This window comes from Haliotis asinina, chromosome 13, assembly GCF_037392515.1.
Source record: "Haliotis asinina isolate JCU_RB_2024 chromosome 13, JCU_Hal_asi_v2, whole genome shotgun sequence".
Taxonomy (NCBI): domain Eukaryota; kingdom Metazoa; phylum Mollusca; class Gastropoda; order Lepetellida; family Haliotidae; genus Haliotis; species Haliotis asinina.
The window spans coordinates 25247473-25267765 of NC_090292.1; the positions used below are offsets into that span (position 1 = coordinate 25247473).

Below are 20293 nucleotides of genomic sequence, written 5' to 3' on the forward strand. Positions count from 1 at the left end.
ACAAGGCAGAGAACATTGTCTGCCATCATTATGCAAACGATGTGTGAATCTAATGTTATTTTCTATATAACGACTTAATTTGCGAAGTATTCATATTTCGCAACCATACTCAAAGTTCGAGAAGAAATCCTTTTCCGCTTCGAATTCCAAATTTTAGACAACCCAGATCGTTTACAACAACATAACACGTTGTAGCATTTGGTCGCATCGTCTGCTATTGTCGGCAGTGCATTCTTCGTACCGGAGTGTCTTTTCTTGTTCTTTCTTTGTCAAGTGTGTATATTAGTGCTGCCAGATTCATTGCAGCTCAGAGACGAAAATGGTTGAGGCACGTGCGAGGAACTTTTGCCTGATTTGGACTTTACTCCTGAATTTTCAACTGTTGGTGCCCGTCTTCACGGATGATCCTGCACAACCGTCACCAGTAGAAGAAGCAACGAAAGACAATTTTGTAACGTTTGTCACGAACAATCCGTATTTATTGGTTTTATTTTGTGAGTATTTCCTTAGAAGCATTTTTGAAAAATTCCTTCAACGTCCCACGTGTACAAACCAACAGACTGGGTCCATGTCACCAGCTCTTTTACAATAGCTTTTATTGATTTGACACACCGTCATTGAAATGACTATCGACATCACTAACTATGCTTAACTGTGGTTGTTTGTTGTTTACGGGTCAGTCAGCCATCATTTACATGTACGTGGCGTAATTTAGATATGGATGACTCATAGTCAGACAATCCAATGTTTGATATCACAAGAATATTGATCCATAATTTAGATATGATCAAATCCAAAGAACAAAACAGTGCTGGCCACCTGATGCATTAAGTCAACTTTTATAAAATGGAAATGTTGTGTAGAACCAGTGTCCATATCTGGAACCCGAAAGCTTGACTAGGTTTAATTGTGTTCATATGTGCAAGACTTGGGAATATTTTGAAAAAGAGTATGATAATCCCTTATGCCCTGATTGTTAGGGAAGGAGTATATATCTAGCATACATAACTCCCTTATGTCCCAATTTGACCACCCTGGGGCATTTGGTAGCCGGGGCATTTCAACTGGTATTTTCTGGAAATACCTAGGTAACTGCCTTATACCATGATGTGTCTGAGAGTACTTGGGTAACTCTTATATCCATGTCTTATGACACCACAACCTTACAATGTGTCTGAAAACACTTTATCTCCTGTATGTCTGAGAATGCCTTGATAACTGCCATGTGTCAGAGAATACCTTGATACTTCTGAGCACTTTCAGATAACACCATCATGTCCCAAGCCTGATAATTCCTTGAAACCATCATTATATCTTATGTCTACAAGCCTTGATAACATCATTATATCTTATGTCTACAAGCCTTGATAACATCATTATATCCTATGTCTACAAGCCCTGATAACATCATTATATCTTATGTCTACAAGCCTTGATAACATCATTATATCCTATGTCTACAAGCCTTGATAACATCATTATATCCATGTCTACAAGCTTTGATAACATCATTATATCCTATGTCTACAAGTCTTGATAACATCATTATATCTTATGTCTACAAGCCTTGATAACATCATTATATCCTATGTCTACAAGCCTTGATAACATCATTATATCCTATGTCTACAAGCCTTGATAACATCATTATATCCTACGTCTACAGGCCTTGATAGCATCATTATATCCCATGTCTACAAGCCTTGATAGCATCATTATATCCCATGTCTACAAGCCTTGATAACATCATTATATCCATGTCTACAAGCCTTGATAACATCATTATATCCTACGTCTACAGGCCTTGATAATATCATTATATCCTATGTCTACAAGCCTTGATAACATCATTATATCCATGTCTACAAGCCTTGATAACATCATTATATCCATGTCTACAAGCCTTGATAACATCATTATATCCTACATAACTTAATTTTATCCCATACCTGAAAACATCATTATTACATTCTGTCACATGTATTACAATACCACTGTGTCTAACAATACCATGATGACTAATTCCATGTGTCTCCATGTTTCAGACGATTCTGGGTGTGTGACTTGTGAAGAAGCCAAACTGACCATAAGCAAGCTTGAGACCCCTGAGTTATTCCCTGGAGGTAAGAAAGGGAATACCATAGAAGGGCAACGGTAATCTTTCATGCAAACAGTGCAGTTCACCAATTTTATCAACCTGATCTAAAACTTTTGTCAATCTCATTTCATCTCATTCTATCTGAATTTATCTCCACACATACTATTTTATATCAGTAGCATGACTTATTTTTACCTCTAACATTGTCTAGTTCAGACCAACTCACTCACTCACGCACGCACGCTCGCACGCACGCACTCACTCACTCACTCACTCACATACAATAAGTTATCACATCGTGTCTCGGGAAATACAGGGTTTTATCCCTCGTAAGTCCCTCGTAAGGTTGTATTCCCGACTTATCAGTCCAGTCCCCCGGCTCGGGGAATACAACCTTACGAGGGACTTATAAAACCCCGTATTTCCCGAGACATAATGTGATAACGCATTTATCTAGCTGAATGTTTTCATTAAATCAAAACGAAACAACACGCATCAAATCGACTTGTTGCCATGTTGACACCAGCTGATCGTTTGACCTCAATGCACCGCACGTTACTAAAGGCTTGTCGATGCACGCTTTTCTCACTTCTTGAGTCGTCACCGAGGCGTAGCGGGAGGATATGACTTTCGCAGCGGGAGTATAAAAGTCGTATACTCCCACAGGCGGATCGTGATGGATGTACATGGTATTTTATCAGAGTCATGTGGACCAATCAAAACTCGACATTCTTACATGAGGCTAGATAATGATTTTTGTAGGCCCAGGTTGCATCAACTTCCAGTATTATTAAGCCAGGGTTTAGATAAACATTGGAATAATTAACTGAAACATCTGTTCATACAGATTTTAATAGTGCTGTTATTCTTATTTATTTATGATAGATGTATGTTTGTGAATCATCAAAATTATGTGTCGTCATTGGAAAGTTTCATATTGATAGTTATTCAGTCAATGTACTTACTGATTAATTGAATAATTAATCAAATCAAAAGAAAATAGGTAAGTGAATTTAAGACCCATGTAGAAAATTGGACTTCTCCTTGTTAGTTTTGATTTTTCGACTAAAATTAATATTGACTCATTGAAATATGTGTACAGGTAGAAATTACGCATCAAGACCTGAAATTTGTGAACTCGAACAAGGATGATTTTTTAATAATACATTTTAAAGCATTTTCTGATTTGATGAGGGTCTAGATAGGGTGTCAAAAATCGTTTCACCCAAAGTACGTATTGAGTGGAAATCAATGGAAAGTACAGGTGGAATTGATCACTTGTTGAGGGTCTAGATGTGGGGTTGCAAATCAGGTGCACAAGTGTAACGTTTCACCCGTAGTGTGTAGTGTGTGGGAATTGTGGAAAGTAAAGGTGGAATTGATAGCCTTGTAGCATTACACACTTAGAGTCTAGTGGGTGGTAACTGAATGGGACATACAAGCGGAATCATTCAATTGATGAGGGTCTACATGGGGTTTACAAATCAGGTGCATAAGTGTATTATTTCACCCTGTGTATGTGGTGTGTGTTGACTGAATGGAAAGTACAGGTGCAGTCGATCACTTGATGAGGGTCTTGGGGTGGGTTAGTGGGGCATGGGGTGTTGGTGTTAGAAGTTGGATGCTCAAGTGTTTTCTTCACCATGCTTGTTTAGTGAGTGGGGGCATCATGATTGCTATAGTCATCATCATTGTCATCACCACAATCATTGTAGTTGTCGTCATCACCAGTCATTGTAGTCGTCATCATCACCATAGTCATTGTAGTTGTCATCATCATCATCACCATAGTCATTGTAGTCATCATCATCGTCATTATCACCAGTCATTGTAGTCATCATCATCACCATAGTCATTGTAGTCATCGTCATCATCACCATAGTCATTGTCATCGTCATCATCACCATAGTATTTGTAGTCATCATCATCATCATCACCATAGTCATTGTAGTCATCATCATCACCAGTCATTGTAGTCATCATCATCGTCACCATAGTCATTGTAGTCATCGTCATCATCACCATAGTCATTGTCATCGTCATCATCAACATAGTATTTGTAGTCATCATCATCATCATCATCACCATAGTCATTGTAGTCATCCTCATCCTCCTCCTCCTCCTCATCCTCCTCATCATCATCGTCATTGTAGTCGTCGTCATCATCATCACCAGTCATTGTAGTCATCCTCCTCCTCGTCATCATCCTCATCATCATCATCGTCATTGTAGTCATCATTGTCATCATCACCATAGTCATTGTCATCATCATCATCACCAGTCATTGTAGTCATCATCATCATCATCACCATAGTCATTGTCATCATCATCATCATCATCATCACCATAGTCATTGTCATCATCATCATCATCATCACCATAGTCATTGTCATCATCATCATCACCAGTCATTGTAGTCATCATCATCATCATCACCATAGTCATTGTCATCATCATCATCATCATCATCACCATAGTCATTGTCATCATCATCATCATCATCACCATAGTCATTGTCATCATCATCATCACCATAGTCATTGTCATCATCATCATCATCATCACCATAGTCATTGTCATCATCATCATCATCATCACCATAGTCATTGTCATCATCATCATCACCAGTCATTGTAGTCATCATCATCATCATCACCATAGTCATTGTCATCATCATCATCATCATCACCATAGTCATTGTCATCATCATCATCACCAGTCATTGTAGTCATCATCATCATCATCACCAGTCATTGTAGTCATCATCATCATCATCACCATAGTCATTGTCATCATCATCATCACCAGTCATTGTAGTCATCATCATCATCATCACCATAGTCATTGTAGTCATCATCATCATCACCATAGTCATTGTCATCATCATCATCACCAGTCATTGTAGTCATCATCATCATCACCATAGTCATTGTAGTCATCATGATCATCACCATAGTCAACTTGCTAGTATCCCCATCCTTCTGCCATATCCATGCATGCAGTAGGATTTTTTCCATTCAGTGTAATGAGAAGCACATTAAGCTATGTCAGTTCATGTAAATCAACACCACCATTACACCATATGGTGATATTTATATAATAACCCCAGCTTCCAGTGCATCTGTGGTTTGGCGGTTGCTGCAGAATTTGTCCATTTTATTTTATTGATTAGTTTATTTTCCCACATTCAAAGGCAGAAGCCAACAACTGCTAGAACAATCTCTATTTCTACGAAGATAATCAACTGTAGGATTGATTTTCTTTTACCTTTTCGAGGCTGGAGGTCTTCAGTTGCCAGCAAATGATAACCTGTTCACATGTTTTTATGTAAAAGTTATACAGACATACGTTGTTTTGTCTAGCTGGTCTTCAAGAACTGTTTTGGAAGAGCAATTCATGCTTGTCGTCACAGGATGTGTCAATCTCGCTGACATGGTTGACATGTCATTGTATCTCAGTTGCATACATTGATGCTCATGATGTTGATCACGGGATTGTCTGACTGAGACTCAGTTGTTTACATACTCCTGCTATGTAAATAATTTGTCCCTGCATATTTCCCACTTTGTTGTGGCTGTGTCAGTGCTTGGATAACACAAAGATGTTTTATTGAAGTCTCATGTCATATTAACAATATAAAACAAAAGACAAGACATTAAAAAAAACTGTCAACTATGAGCCACCCATTGAGGGTTATATGTAGAATGGTAAATACTGTTTGATTAATAAATACTAAATAGGTACTAAAAAGCAGTAATGATTAAATATACACTACACATTCTAATGTAGTGTAACTACCCATCTTGATATAAAATATTTTTCCATTTTCCCAATAAAAGCTTGCCAATTTTGGCTGCTAAAAAGAACATGTCGGCTTTAGACGTGATAGTGAGTGAGTTTAGTTGTACGCTGCACTTAGCAATATTCCAGCTATATGGCGGCAGTCTTTAAATAATCAAGGCCAGACCAGACAATCCAGTGATCAACAGCATGAGAATCAATCTGTGCAATTGGGAATGGATGACGTGTCAACCAAGTCAGTGAGCCTGACCACCCGATCCCATGAATCGCCTCCTACGACAAACATTGTCACCTTTTCAATTTTATGGCAAGCATGGGTTTCGGAAGACCAGTTCTACCCTGGACCTTCACAGGTTCTCAAACCTGATAACTAAACTAATGTGACTATCACTATGTAGGTCTCTCAGATCTGACACAGCGATGTTTGTGGTTGTTTGTCTCTACATATACTTTTCAAGATAAAAAAGGATGCTTAGTTCAATGAGATCTTGATTGGGATTGAACCTCCCCAAATGCATTTTTAAAGTAGTGGTGTATCGATTAGTTGAAATAATCAAAGATTGGTTGCAGTGACCAAATGACCAAGGGATTGACCTCATTTTCTCATAATAGAACAGCCTGAAACATATTTAATTCTTCATTTTGTTCTCACTTCACTTGTTGAAAAGTGATGACTGAGCATTTCTGGAAGAATCTGGGAAATTCATGTTTATGATATATCAGACATCATTTTAGTGTACCAATTTGCATCATTGATTACACAGTGCCATTTAGAAAGTGGTCACATGTGACATATATCATATTTGGGATTACACTTTCTGAGGAAAATACAAATTCTAGTACTTTTTAAGGGGGGTTGAGTCCCATCCTGGATTTGAAGCTGCACCCTCAGAGTCAGTCATCATATTGCCAACACACGAAGTCAGACACCTAACCCACTCAGCCACCACTGGTAGTCTAAACAACCTACGTTGTGTACCCAACTAATAAGTGCATAGGCCTAAAGCTGTGATCACACAGTGCCATTTAGAAAGTGGTCCAAGTAGTTTGCGCAGTTTCTAAATAATAAAGTCTCAAACAGAGAACTGTGTAGTACTTATCTGCATTAACAACCTGAATAAGAAAATCTGAAAAATGATGCTAACCAATTTTTTTCGATGATTCCTTGACCAGTTCCCAAAACAATCTTTAAATACACATTTATATGAGAAATAAAGGAATTTGAAATTGTGTTTGTCCTTGTATTTTACAACATGATGTAGGTGCCGTACAGTGCATTATTAGTGCTAAGGTGACTGAGATCCCAAATGCATTCTCAGGTGTAGTGGAATGGGGTTTAACATCGTAATTAAGAACAGTGTGTTTTTTAGTGCTGAGGTGACTGAGACCCCAAATGCATTCTAAGGTAAACTGAAATGGAGTTTAACGTTGTAATTCAGATTATTTTGGTCACATGACCAGTGATCGCAGTAGGTTTTCTACGAGTGCGTGCAGAAATAAAATTATAAATACGTAGTCCAAATCTTTTGCGCGTGAAATTTTCAGTACAGTCCTGAATCATGTTAAAATTAATGTTTGTCTATTTTTACCAATTTTTTTCACCAAAATATAGAATGTTTTCTCGTATGTTGCGGTTTTAAGGCACTTTTTAAAATTATGAAGATCAGAATCTATGCGTCCAAACCACATGCACAAAATATTTTTTGCATGGTTTTGTTACTTTTTTTGCGTGAAAAATGCATGGTTCTGCGTTAATACGAACACTGATGACAATGTGAGATGCTATGGCACAGTTAAGCATGAATATTTCACTCAGACACATTATACTGACACTGAGGCGACCAGTCCTTGTTGTACCCATTCATGACGAGCAGAAGGCAGGAACCAATAAGTACCATATTTCAACGGCTATTGGTATGACATGGACAGGGATCGAACCAGTGACCTTTCCACTCTCCGGGTGGACACTCTAACCAATACACCATAGAGGCGATCTGTCGTCTTAAAACAAATACTGATTTAAGAGAATTAGAACTTTGAAATGTAATGGTGTTTGTCCACATGTGTTTTACAGTGTAATGTTGGTGCTGTACAATGTGATCTTAGTGCTAAAGTGATGAAAAAAACATTTAATATCAGTAGTGTGTGAAGCCCAGTCCACGTGTCCCTGGGCACAATATTGATGGAATGTTGTTGCAGCATAAAACTCATTCACTGTAGACTTACTTCTGTCATAGAGCTAAATTTGTTTCTTGTGTCACCGTGCACAATGAGAACAAAGAGATTATTTTCGTTGTCATGTTTGCCAGTATATTGCATGGGGAGTGCACTGAGAAAATATGTTTCTTTTTTATTCTAAGAGACTAGTTTTTCACTAGAAATTCCCACAAGGTAACATTAAAGTGTCTGAGAGTAGTATTGCTTTTGATACAACACTAATTCTTTCCAAAGTCATATGATATCATGTTGGTGTTATTATAAATGAGTTGTGTTACTTGCAAACAGGGATAAGTAAGTTGGACCACCGCAGAGAACGTTTTTGCAGGCAGTGCAATCAGCAAACCCATTTGGTTTGTGAAAGGAAAAGCAGATGTAGGTCAGTGCATATGCAGTGTATGACAATGAACTTGATTCCGCTTCACACACCACACTACACTTGATTGCAGACAACATAGGGCCCCTTCACTCACAATGGTAAGAACCTGTGCTCATATATGCTAACACAGGTCAATTGTCACAAGTCAGTGCTCAACTTATCCTTGTTTGCCAGTAAATAAGTACATGTCAGAACATCTGTGTAAAGAGTCAGATTCAGGACACTATTGATTGTGTGGAATTATATGTTAATGTGAATGTTCTGGTAGTTCAAGCCTAATCAACACAGGAAAGTGTGTAATATTAGAATGATTTATTGCAAATTTTATTGATGTGTGGTTCATTTATCATTGACTATTGTTTGAAATTTACTCTCCTAATCGTCATGAAAACTATAAGTATGATTATTTATGCGATTATCATATATACCTGATACTGCAGTTAGGAATTATCAGGAATTACATCTCAGGACATGTGGTTAAATGTAATTTCATCCACATCTGTTAAGATGGTTACACGTTTTTTTATCCCCCCGGCATGTCCGTCCCTGTCCATCCATCCATCCGTCCGTCCGTAATCATTTTGTTTCCGGAGCATAACTCAGAAACCGTTCCATATTTTTAGAACAAACTTGATAGATATAGTAATCTCAGTCTATGGTTGTGCCTTTTGCTATTTACAGATTTTTGGCATTTATATTTTTTTCGTTTTTCCAGGGAACATTTTGGTGTTTTTCTTGTAGTGGTTTGGGCTTCGTTTCCTGAGCAGAACTCAAAAACCGTTTCATATTTTTCTGCAAAACCTGGTAGATATATCAATCAGAACCTAAAGTGGTGCCTTTTGCTTTGTACAGGTTTTTGTGATTTATTATTTTCTCGGTTTCCATGGAAACGTTTTGGACCTAGTCTGAAAAGTGAGAGGTGTGTTTCATTTCCTGAGCAGAACTCAAAAACTTCTTAATATCTGTTAGTAAAACTTTCTAGATGTGTGTGGCAGACCCCAACGTGGTGCCTTTTGGCTTTTAAAGGTTTTTGTGATGTATTATGTTCTTGGTTTCCATGGAAACGTTTTTGACTTAGGGAACAGCAAGAAAGGTAATGCCATAGGCTCTTCATCTAACACGCGGCAGCTGGCATATATGATTTACTGAAGTGTGTAAATTTCTTACCATTCACTCCACATAATTTCCCAATGAAATGACCTAATAATTTTTAAAAAGAAAAAATCTGTAAACCAAGTAATTAAAGCAAAAGGCCCAACTCATTCTATACCATCACAAGCAACAACAAAGGTCTCCCTCTCCTTTCCCTCTCCCTCTCTCTACAGGATCATACAGTATAAGGTGTTCACTGGTCAGGAGGGGGACATGGATTGATGTACCCTTGATGTTTGTTTATGTTCTCTGAGCCTTCAACATAAACAACCATCAAGGGTACATCAACCCATGGGCCCCAAGGGACCAGTGAACAATGTATTTATCTTACCGAACACCTCAGTGTTAATTTTGAACTGTTGGAAGTAGGGTATCGGATCGTACACTTCGGTCAACCTGTGTGAATCGAACGATTCGAATCTTGCATCTTGCTGTTTTCCCTGCAGGTATTGTCTTAGTGGTATCGCCATGGTGTAAATCCCCTTCTTAATATTCACAGGGACTACATTTGAACGTTTGGTCAAAATTTGTTTATTGGAATGCAAGGCAAGTCTTCTCATAGTCATCTCTAGATTTTGCAGATGACACAAGAAAAACAAATTTTCAGTTATCTCCCTTCCATCGATTTGCATTCACAAGACATCAGTAATTTCTGTGCATCATGTGTGCTTCAATGTTATTCAAACTAAAGAAGTACTACCATGAAGTACCAGATGAGTTGCCATTGGCAGCAGGGTACATTGAAACGTACCTCGCTTGTAAGTGGGGTACATTGAAAACTATACAAAAGCACTCAGCCAATCGGAAAACGACATTTAAATGTGACGTAAGATAAGAGTGTTTGTTCCAGAGCTGAAGAAGATCCAAATATCTGATGTGGACCTGGCTGCCTCCTTCGGAGCCTTCGTTACCCCCGGCTTTGTTCTGTTCAGACACGGTACTGGGAGTCCAGTCGTCTATGATGGTAGGTAGAATTCAATGTTGAGCAGCATTTCCTTTAACCTTTTTGTAAGGCAAAAATGATTATTGTTTTTGTATGTCTGCAAAATGTAAAGGCAAGAAACTGTTGAATATCATTTCGTTTGACTTAGTATTGATTGAAAAGAATTTTTTTTTTAAAAAAAAGCAAGAATGTCAAGTCAGTATGCTTTCGAACAGGAATTCCTTTAAACTTTGTATGACTATTTGACTGTAGATAAGTTGAAAAAAAAAACAGTCTGTAAAAAGGTGTCAGTTACAAGCTTATCACATTGATTATTCTTATAGTAAGAAAACCACACTATTCTTTTGTATGAGGCGCCAAGGGAAAATAGCTTTTGTCAGTGAAGAAATCAAATTTGCAATTAAGCATCACTTGACAATATCAATTACCATACTATTTTCAGTTCTAATATAAGTTTTGTGGCATTGACTTTTATGCAGGAATCAAGATTTCTAAATGTAATATCAGCTCTGAAAAATAACCATTGTTTTCACAAGGTACTGTCAAACAGGATTTCCATAAATCAGCTAATATCAGTTCAAGAAATTATTTTATTTTTTCTTCTTAAATCGGCCATAAGTTACAGACAAGATACCATGAAATAGGATAGCCTTTGAATTGTGACAGGTTGTAAAATAATTTTTATTTTCACCAGGCTGCATAAAAGTAAACAGAATAATTCCATTTAATTCTGTTATTTCCTTTAATTCTGTTATTAATATTGGTTCTAAATATTATCGACCCTCATCAATGTCCCTCTGTCGTGGGTTTACTTTTTATAACAAATGCTCAGAGTCAGTTTTGATCCTTTACATAAAACATAAGTTCCTCTTCTTCCCAAGTTACAGATAAGCTGCGTATCCAGTTCTGTGTAAATATTCCTATTAAGTCTATTGCATATAAGTACATCTGAATTTTTGTGAATGCTCTATAACTTTGATCTTACGTGTGTGCGTACAGAAGTGTCTTAGCTTCCTTAGTGGTGAGGGTTTCAGGGGGATACATAACATAACTGACATATACTGAGAGGTTCTATTTCAGCACATGAACTTGGCAACTTTTAATCTTCAATTGAGTTTGAGTGTGATTGTACAGACTGCCTTTGTTTATTCAAAGGAAAATGAGGACAGCCAGTTGAAATGAACACAAGCGAGTGCATAACTCAGTGATTCCCAAACTTATCTGTAGCTCTGAGTCGCTGTTGTCAGAGTCACAAATTCAAGGCAGTCCTTCATGGTTCTATTTTCCAGCTGGAGTCTGAGATCTTGGAACATGATGGGGGGGGGGGGGGGTAGCATAGTGGTTAAAGCATTAGCTGGTTACGCCGAAGACCTGGGTTTGATTCCCCTCATGGGTACAATGTGTGAAGCCAATTTGTGTCCACCATTGTGATATTGATGGAAACTTGCTAAAATGGGGGAAAACTAAACTCGCTCACTTCTTAGAATAGTAAAATATTAACATGCACTGGTTGCACATAATCATAATCATAAACATAATCATGATAATCATAGTCATAATCATGTCATAATCATGAGGTGGCTTTTCACATTAACAGTGTCAGTTCAAAATGCATAAATTAAGCCCTTTTGAGATTCCACTCTGTTTATAATGATGGGCATCCATTGATTGCATGTGGGACACAGTGGGCGTGTTGTCTGAGGCACCAGGCATGCGATCCAGTGAGTTTGAGGATCAAGTCCACCTCTGTCTGGGTGTGAAAACTTTGGAGTCAATTTGGTTTGCAGGCTCTTTCTGTGTTGTCACAACCCCTAGTGTACAATACACAACACTGTACATTTAAAAAAACAGATAAATCTGAATTTCTTGGACAAAGTATTGTAGCTATGTGTCCCAGTCCACCCAGCTGTAAATGGGTACCTCGTAAGGATGGGAAAGCCACATTAACTTGGTGCACGTAGTGGCAGTCAAAGTTTCATGATCTCCATGGAGTTAAGACTGACATCAATGATACAGGTAAAAACTACTTGTGAAGAGCCTTAGAGTGATCTAGAAGTAGTTGAAATAGGCTGCTACAGAAATGTTGCTTATAAATAATAGTAATAATAATAATGATAATAATAATTATGGCTGTGAACATGTCCAGGTGTGACTGTGGACACAGAGAATATCGGTGCCTGGCTGACCATAGCTTCAGACGTAGCAACCAAAACTTTAACTGACGACTCGTTTGAGCACCTCACCCAAGCAGCCACTGGCGCCACAACAGGTGACTGGCTTGTTGCATTGTGAGTATAACAGTGCTTATATTTTTTCAGTTTTTTCCCCCCCCAATTTTTTAAACTTTTTTGCCCAAAATTTAAGAAATAAATACACAATTGTTCATAAATTCACTCACTCACTCACTCGGGGGTCAGATTAAGGATTTGGGAGAAGGTTCTTTGATACAGATTGTACTTGAACACTGCCATTATACTGCTGTCTAAGCAAGAAATACACCTGTTGATCTCTCATGGTGACGGGGTAGCCTATTTTATGAGTCTGCTCATGACCCTGAAGACACGGGCGTGATTCTTACATGGGTACCGACCCGTAAAGGTGACAGGGTAGAATAGGCCTTCAGCAACCCATGCTTGCCATAAAAGGCAACTATGCTTGTCGTAAGAGGCGACTAACGGGATCGGGTGGTCAGGCTTTCTGACTGCTCAGATCGATGCTCATGTTGTTGATCACTGAATTGTCATGCCCAGACTCGATTATTTACAGACTAAACTAAACTCACTCACTCATTTGCATGGGTACAATGTGTGAGGCTCATTTCAGGTGTCCCCCACTGTGATATTGCTGGAATATTGCAAAAAATGGTGTCTAATCATACTCACTCACTCACTCACTCATTCTTATGGTGACCTGAATGGCTTGTTTATGTTACAGTTACAAAGATTCCTGCTCCAAGATTCTGTTTGCCATGGAAAGTTTTGGCGTCAGGTAGGTGATTTGGGTGTGACGCTGTTCCTTGGATGAGTTGAGGCAAAACTGGGCTCAATGTCATACTCAGTATCCCTGGACATGTGTTTTATGTGAGCATGTGTTGACATCTTTTTGCTTTCCCCATCCCTACCCCAAACCCCCCTTCATTCGATGATGGGTTTCATTAAGTTACAATACACTTTAAAATCATGCAAGATTATTGCCTGGTTTGTTTCTGATTGATTAGTATTGTATTTGTGACCTAAGTTCATTATTTTCAGGATGAAGAGGAAAATGAACATAGCCAAGGTTGACATGGCAACCAATCCCCGTTTGGTAAAAAGGATGAAAGTTACAAAATGTCCAAGCGTCATATTGTAAGTGAATACCTGTCATTATAACCAGTGATGTTCATGTCCTCTTTTGCTGAGTGTGAAAATCGAACATTAATCAAACTTGACCAGTCAAAGTCTCTTTATAATGGTAGTATGAAATAAGATGAATCACAAGGGACAAGATTGCAATTTTTTCGAAGGTGCCATTTTTGGGCATCAGACAGTGAATTTAGGTATCCCTTTGTGACAATACGTGTGCCAAAACCTGTTGATGATCCAGTTATACCTAAAACATCAGAACAATGTGTCATTTCAGTATATTGTTTAATAAATTAGTGACCTGTGAAGGTCCCGGGGTAGAACAGGCCTTCAGCAACCCATGCTTGCCACAACAGGCGACTATGTTTGTCGTAAGAGGCGACTAACGGGATCGGGTGGTCAGGCTCGCTCACTTGGTTGACACATGTCATCGGTTCCCAATTGTGCAGATTGATGGCCATGCTGTTGATCACTGGATTGTCTGGTCCAGACTCGATTTTTTGACAGGCCGCCGCCATATCACTGGAATATTGCTGAGTGCGACGTAAAACTAAACTCACTCACTCACTCAATTAATAAATTAGTATGTATCATGTAAATCTGTATACTTGACTGCTGGATTTTGTGAACACTATCATGGCTACAAGACTAGTTCCGCTTCATTTGCCCTGGACCCATGAACAAACCCAGAAACTAAATTTTCATCCAAAACAGGATTTCCCATCATGCACAATGGTATTCCAAAATGGACAAAAAAAACCTGTAAGACTGAGAGTGTCCCCAGTACATGTGTACAGTTTGATGAGGTACAAGAAGAGGTTTTGAGTTTAATTTGATTCTGTTTTTTGCTCATTTTCCATTAAATGAATCATGGTGAATCATCCATGCAATATTTTAACATATACCGTGGAATCATCCATGCAATATTTTAACATATACCGTGCTATGGCACACAAATAAAGAGCTATTTCAGCCTGGCATTGCCTGAGGTCATGATAACCTTGTTTGTTAAGGTTGAAATCCAGATCTCTTTAAGACCAGATAGGTTTTGAGCATGGAATCTTACTCAGGAAAGTCTTACAACTGCAGGCCCAGATATTTTCCTCCTATTATCTTATTACATGTATACTTAAGGAATTTCATTATATAGGCTCTGTCTGTCCATTCTTATGTACATACAAATTGAAATATCTTCAGAGCCATCAACTAGATTCTTTTCATAATAGGTACATAGGTTCATCACTGTGTGCGAAAGGTCCCAAGTAGGTTTCGCTACCCTTCATTTCAAGGTCACAAGGGGATTTTAGCACTTTACCCTTGTCATTGACATATCTCAGGAACTCTTTGCAGGATTTTCTTCACATTCAACACCAAGCTTCATCTAAGGATGACACAGATTGACCCAGTTGATTCTGGTATCTTTCAATGAATTTTCAAGGTCACGGTGACACTTTGAAGATTTCAGCTTTTGAACCAGCATGTGAAGATTGTCAGTCAGATACCTATAGAACCATTCACTGGATTTTCTTCACGGACTTTCAAGACTTCTCTTGAATAATTTTGATATGCAATTTCTTTATTACCATTTTACATACAGCATGCACCATGACATTCATGTCAAGGTCAAAGTGAGTTTTGAAAATATTTGTGCGTTTGAACAACCGCAGAGCAAGATATAAAGAGAGCTTGACTGGTCATGTTTTTGTTGACATTTTACCATCTTAATCTACGACCTTTACTTTCATTAGTGTGATAATTTGTAGTAGGGGCTATGTCACCTTCGCGACAATGCTTGTCTCATTACATACTCTTACATGTCAGTCTGTGAGGATCTGGGTTTGAATTGATCTTCAGCAACACATGCTTCTTTCAGAAGGGATCAAGTGGTCAGACTCACTGACTTCGTTGACATCCTTAAATCCCAAGCACATAGGTTGATGTTTATGCTGTTGATCACTGGAATGTCTGGTCCAGGCTCTGTTTTTGACAGACTGCTGCTGCCATATAGCTGAAAAATTGCTGAGTGCGGCCAATGCTATTAAGAGAGCCAGTATTCAAAGTCATGAGGTCCTGCACTGGTTATTATTGTATCGGTCCTGCAGTTACAAATATAGTTGTTGAAATTCCAATGACAACTCTCTTCCTAGCTTTTACCTTCAACTCCCATCAGAAACATTCAGAACTCAGGCGGTGGGGTAGCCTTATGGTTAAAGCATTCACTCACCATGCCAAAGTCCCGGGTTCGATTCTCTTGATGGGTACAATGTATGCAGCCCATTTGTGATATTCCTGGCCATGATATTGGAATATTGCCAAGAGGTGTGTAAAACCATACTCACTCACTCACCCTTCAGAATCTGAAGTGTTTCATTGTGTTATGTTCTTTCACTTGCAGTTATAGACAAGGCAAAATGTACCGCTATGAAGTAGAAAAATATGACACAAAATCTTTAACATCATTCGTGGAAGGATGGTACAAAAACATGAAGGCAGAGTCTGTACCAGTGGATCCCTCAAGTTTGTGAGTATTCACCATGTGCTTCAGAGAGAACAGCATACAGCTTAGATGTGTTTTTATGTTTTTATATCTGCAAGCTTAGATTCAGATGAAAGTTGGAAAATGAATATTCGATAACCAGATAATTTTGCTACAGCAGTGCACCTAAAATGGGCTATGTGTAAATATTAATGTGCAAACTTGCATTTTCATTAAAATGAACATATATAAGTTGTCTATGTATTATATGAATAATATGATAAAAAATAACTGTCATATTTATGAACAGAAGGATTAGACTTTTCAATTGGTGCCTGAGAAGAGTTAAACAACTATAAAATATTTCGAGTGTACATTACAATTGAGATTTAATATTTCTTGTATTCATAAGGACCCAAAAGGGTCCATTTTTATATATTTTTATAAACTAGTGATCAGAATCAGCATTAACTTGACTGATATGTCCTGTGAAATGCATTTTATTTCACTTCTTTTTCACTTCCTTACGCTAACACGTTCGGCTTTAAATGACATTTACCAGTCTTAAATCAACTTATAAAGGACCACAAAAATGAAAACAGAATGCCTTTAGCTCCTAAATCTTACAATTGCAACAAAACAAAAAAATTTTCCACATCCGCATGAAATCTACAGACCAACTCTGATGATGTGTCTCATAATTTGGGACACCCGAATAAATAAGTTGTTTAACAAATGATCATCATTTTCTTGTCACCTTTCTCTATTTTGTACGAGGGGGGGGCACTTGCTGGTAGAACAGCCAGGTAATTAACCAGCATGTGTTGTGAAGATGGGGTCATCTCAAAAGCCATTATCTGGTAACCACTTGAGTCAGTGTTGCCACTTTCAGAAGACATTGATGTCCGAATCGGTGTCGCTATCGTCAAAATCTACATTGACGACGACCCATCAAAAGTTCAGACTCACATATCATTATACTTACATTTTTGGTTACAGATCTCAAGCAGATGACTAACGGGATCGGGTGGTCAGACTGGCTGACTTGGTTGACACATGTCATTGGTTCTCAATTGTGCAGATCAATGCTCATGTTGTTGATCAGTTGATTGTCTGGTCCAGACTCGATTATTTAGTTCACCTCCATATAGCTGGAATATTGCTGAGTGCGGCATGAAACTAAACTAAACTCACTCACTCACTCACTCACTCACTCACTCACTCACTCACTCAGATTGACAATGTGCTGTTGAGATTGATATCCAATGATCGAATGAAAAATACCAGTGCCTTGAGCTTATGATGCAAAACAATCACTAATAAAGATAATAGAGAGTTATCTTATGTACTGTTTACGTTTACATGGATATGTGCTCTATATAAGTATCCTATAATGATAAATGAAAACAATAAGTTATACAAATTAAATTTCATGTAGTTCATGAATTCATTATTTTCTTTCAGTGATGAACTTACAGAAAATATTGCAAAGGCTTTGAAAGTAAGTATCCCAGAGAAGATGTGGATATATCTTTCATGTTTGTCTTTTCTTTGTGTAAAGCATTCATTCCAAATTTTCTCATTTACTTAACGAAAGGGAAAGAATATAGTACCAAACATTGTGTACATGACAATAAACAAGGTGACAAATTTTTGCTTTTAAAAGAATAAGTTGCATGGAGATGAGTACTACATGTGTTCAAGAGAATTTAAACAAGTTTCTACACAGTACTCTGTGTCTGTTTCTCAGGACCAAATCGAAGGCCCGAATCGTGTCACCTTCCTGGCAATAGCTGGAGGAGTTGCCTCCCTTGTTCTGCTGATCCTCATCTGTGCCTGTGTCATGAGTCGTAGAGCTGCAGAGAGGAAGAAGAAGTTGTTCTAGATGCTGCGGCGTGTGATGATGATGTTCACCAAAGTGTGTCCTTCATATGTAAGATCACAGGTGTATTGAGTTCACCTTAGTGTTGAGAGATGTGAGGAAATTTGAGAGATACAATTAAACAGGTGTTGCAGAGATGCCAGCTTCTACGATACGATTTTATTGTAGCTGCTTAGAATGTTTGCCTCAGACTACTCCAATGTAATTACACCAGAAATTCAATGAAATTTGAAGAAAGATCATTACAATTCAGGTCTATAGACAAAATATTTATTTTCCTCAATTAAATACATTTTGCAAGTAAAAGAAGAAATGTAATGCGAATAATTTGGAAATCTGCTGTTGGAGATATGTGAAATTAATGATTAGTTTATATTATCATATTATGATGTCATATTATCTTTCTCAGAATCCAACATGATTTTAAGTATTTAGTTGACTACTAATTTTAGGGTGCAAATACTAATTTTGGTGCAACTACTATTTGCAACTCATAGGGGTTGGCGTCTCTGGTGTTTACGGTGAAGTTCTTGAATGGCATTTTGAAGTTAGATGGACACACAGTTATGCTACACATTTTTTGGATAGCAAACTCTTTTTTTTATTTTTTATTTTATTGTTTCACAGCCAATTCTTCCTCCTTCCAAAATTAGTGCGGAAACAAAGTCTTAAAGAACAAAAAAGAATTTGATATCCTTACAACGTGTAGGTTGTTAATATTCTTCGAAAATTTTTTGTCATAGCACATCTGAATCCAGTCAGTTATTACTAGGATTAAAGAATCCTTGTGTTTGTTAAACTCATCATAGGAGAACTGAAATGAGTTATATTACCTGACAGTTACACTTACAAATCATACTCTCTACAAAATACATACCTTGTGACAATGTATTAAAATATGAAAACCCAGATAAAAATGAGAAATGTATTGATTAACATGCGATTTAGGGCTCGATTTAGAGATTCCTAATTCACCCTTGAATATTCTTCCTCTACTACCCTATAAGGAAATTTTGATTTTATATGAAACCAGGACAATAGGTATTCCATTTTTGGTGTTGATGTTAAAGAAAGACAACTGCACAGAGAAAAACTTTATTGTTTCTGTTTGAAACATATGTTTAAGTTAAATGTCAAGACACAAAATATACATATGCAGCTGTGAATGATTATTTGTGGCAAGAATTTAGACATTTCGGATCTGATCTGGATTGTGAAGAGGAACAATTTTAATGTACAGACATTAAATATTACAATAGATGAGAACTTTCAGTGTAGTTGATATTGTGATAATTACAGTATCTGTTGCAGTGAAGAAGTTGTCTGTCCATAAAAAATCTTCTTCAAAGTGGTGTTCCGATGGTCAGAAATGTTTAAAAATCGATCGAAAGAAGGACTAAAAATAAGTATCGATTGTAAAAAAACATACTGTTCGAGAAGCATATTCACAAGTAGTGATGAAGTTATTGATTCATTGATCTTTGCTGTGCTGTCTCCATCCTTTCTCGCACATCTGTCTGCTCCTGTCTGTCTGTTCCTGTCTGTGCACTCATCCCTCGTAACAAATTATGAACTCTGTCAACATTTTAATAATAGTTAAGCAACTTATTTGTTTTAAGGTATAAATTCTGCAAAAACATCTCAGAGTTGGCCTGGTGTTCTGATTATGATCAGGGTTTCATTGACTATTTTACGTTTATTAGTTAGGTTGCAATTCATCAGTCAAACAGACTATAATTAAGAAAAAGCTTGGGGAAAAACCCTAAAAACTGGTGATTACATTAAAAATGTATATATTTCGATTATAATCGATAATCGTTCATAACAAGTCCTTCAATAATCGATAGTGGATTTTGTTTCCGATTTCCAGCACTACATGTTCATCATACTGGTATCTAAATGCCATTTAAGAAGTGATTAGATAGTTCAAGTGACCGACCTTCAATGTAAAGTTTGTCCATCTTCATGAACAGAGTGACAGGTTTAAGATGCGGTTGCTAG

The 20293-nt window shown here is 37.6% G+C and overlaps 1 protein-coding gene across 1 annotated transcript; it reads left to right on the forward strand.

The window, feature by feature from the left end:
- Positions 1-166: 166 nt before the first annotated feature.
- LOC137259801 (thioredoxin domain-containing protein-like) lies at positions 167-20039 on the forward strand. Its single transcript, XM_067797417.1, has 9 exons — positions 167-494; positions 2046-2123; positions 10498-10611; positions 12737-12878; positions 13525-13578; positions 13842-13937; positions 16330-16455; positions 17875-17911; positions 18161-20039. Exons 1-9 carry the CDS (start codon positions 320-322, stop codon positions 18293-18295), a joined length of 957 nt encoding a protein of 318 aa, XP_067653518.1. The 5' UTR covers positions 167-319; the 3' UTR covers positions 18296-20039.
- The last annotated feature ends 254 nt before the right edge of the window (positions 20040-20293 follow it).

Coding starts and splice junctions, on each gene's coding strand:
- LOC137259801 (XM_067797417.1), top strand. CDS start 320: ATGGTTGAGGCACGTGCGAGGAACTTTTGCCTGATTTGGACTTTACTC. Junction 12,879..13,524: donor GGTGACTGGCTTGTTGCATT/GTGAGTATAACA, acceptor TTTATGTTACAG/TTACAAAGATTCCTGCTCCA. Junction 13,938..16,329: donor AAATGTCCAAGCGTCATATT/GTAAGTGAATAC, acceptor TTTCACTTGCAG/TTATAGACAAGGCAAAATGT.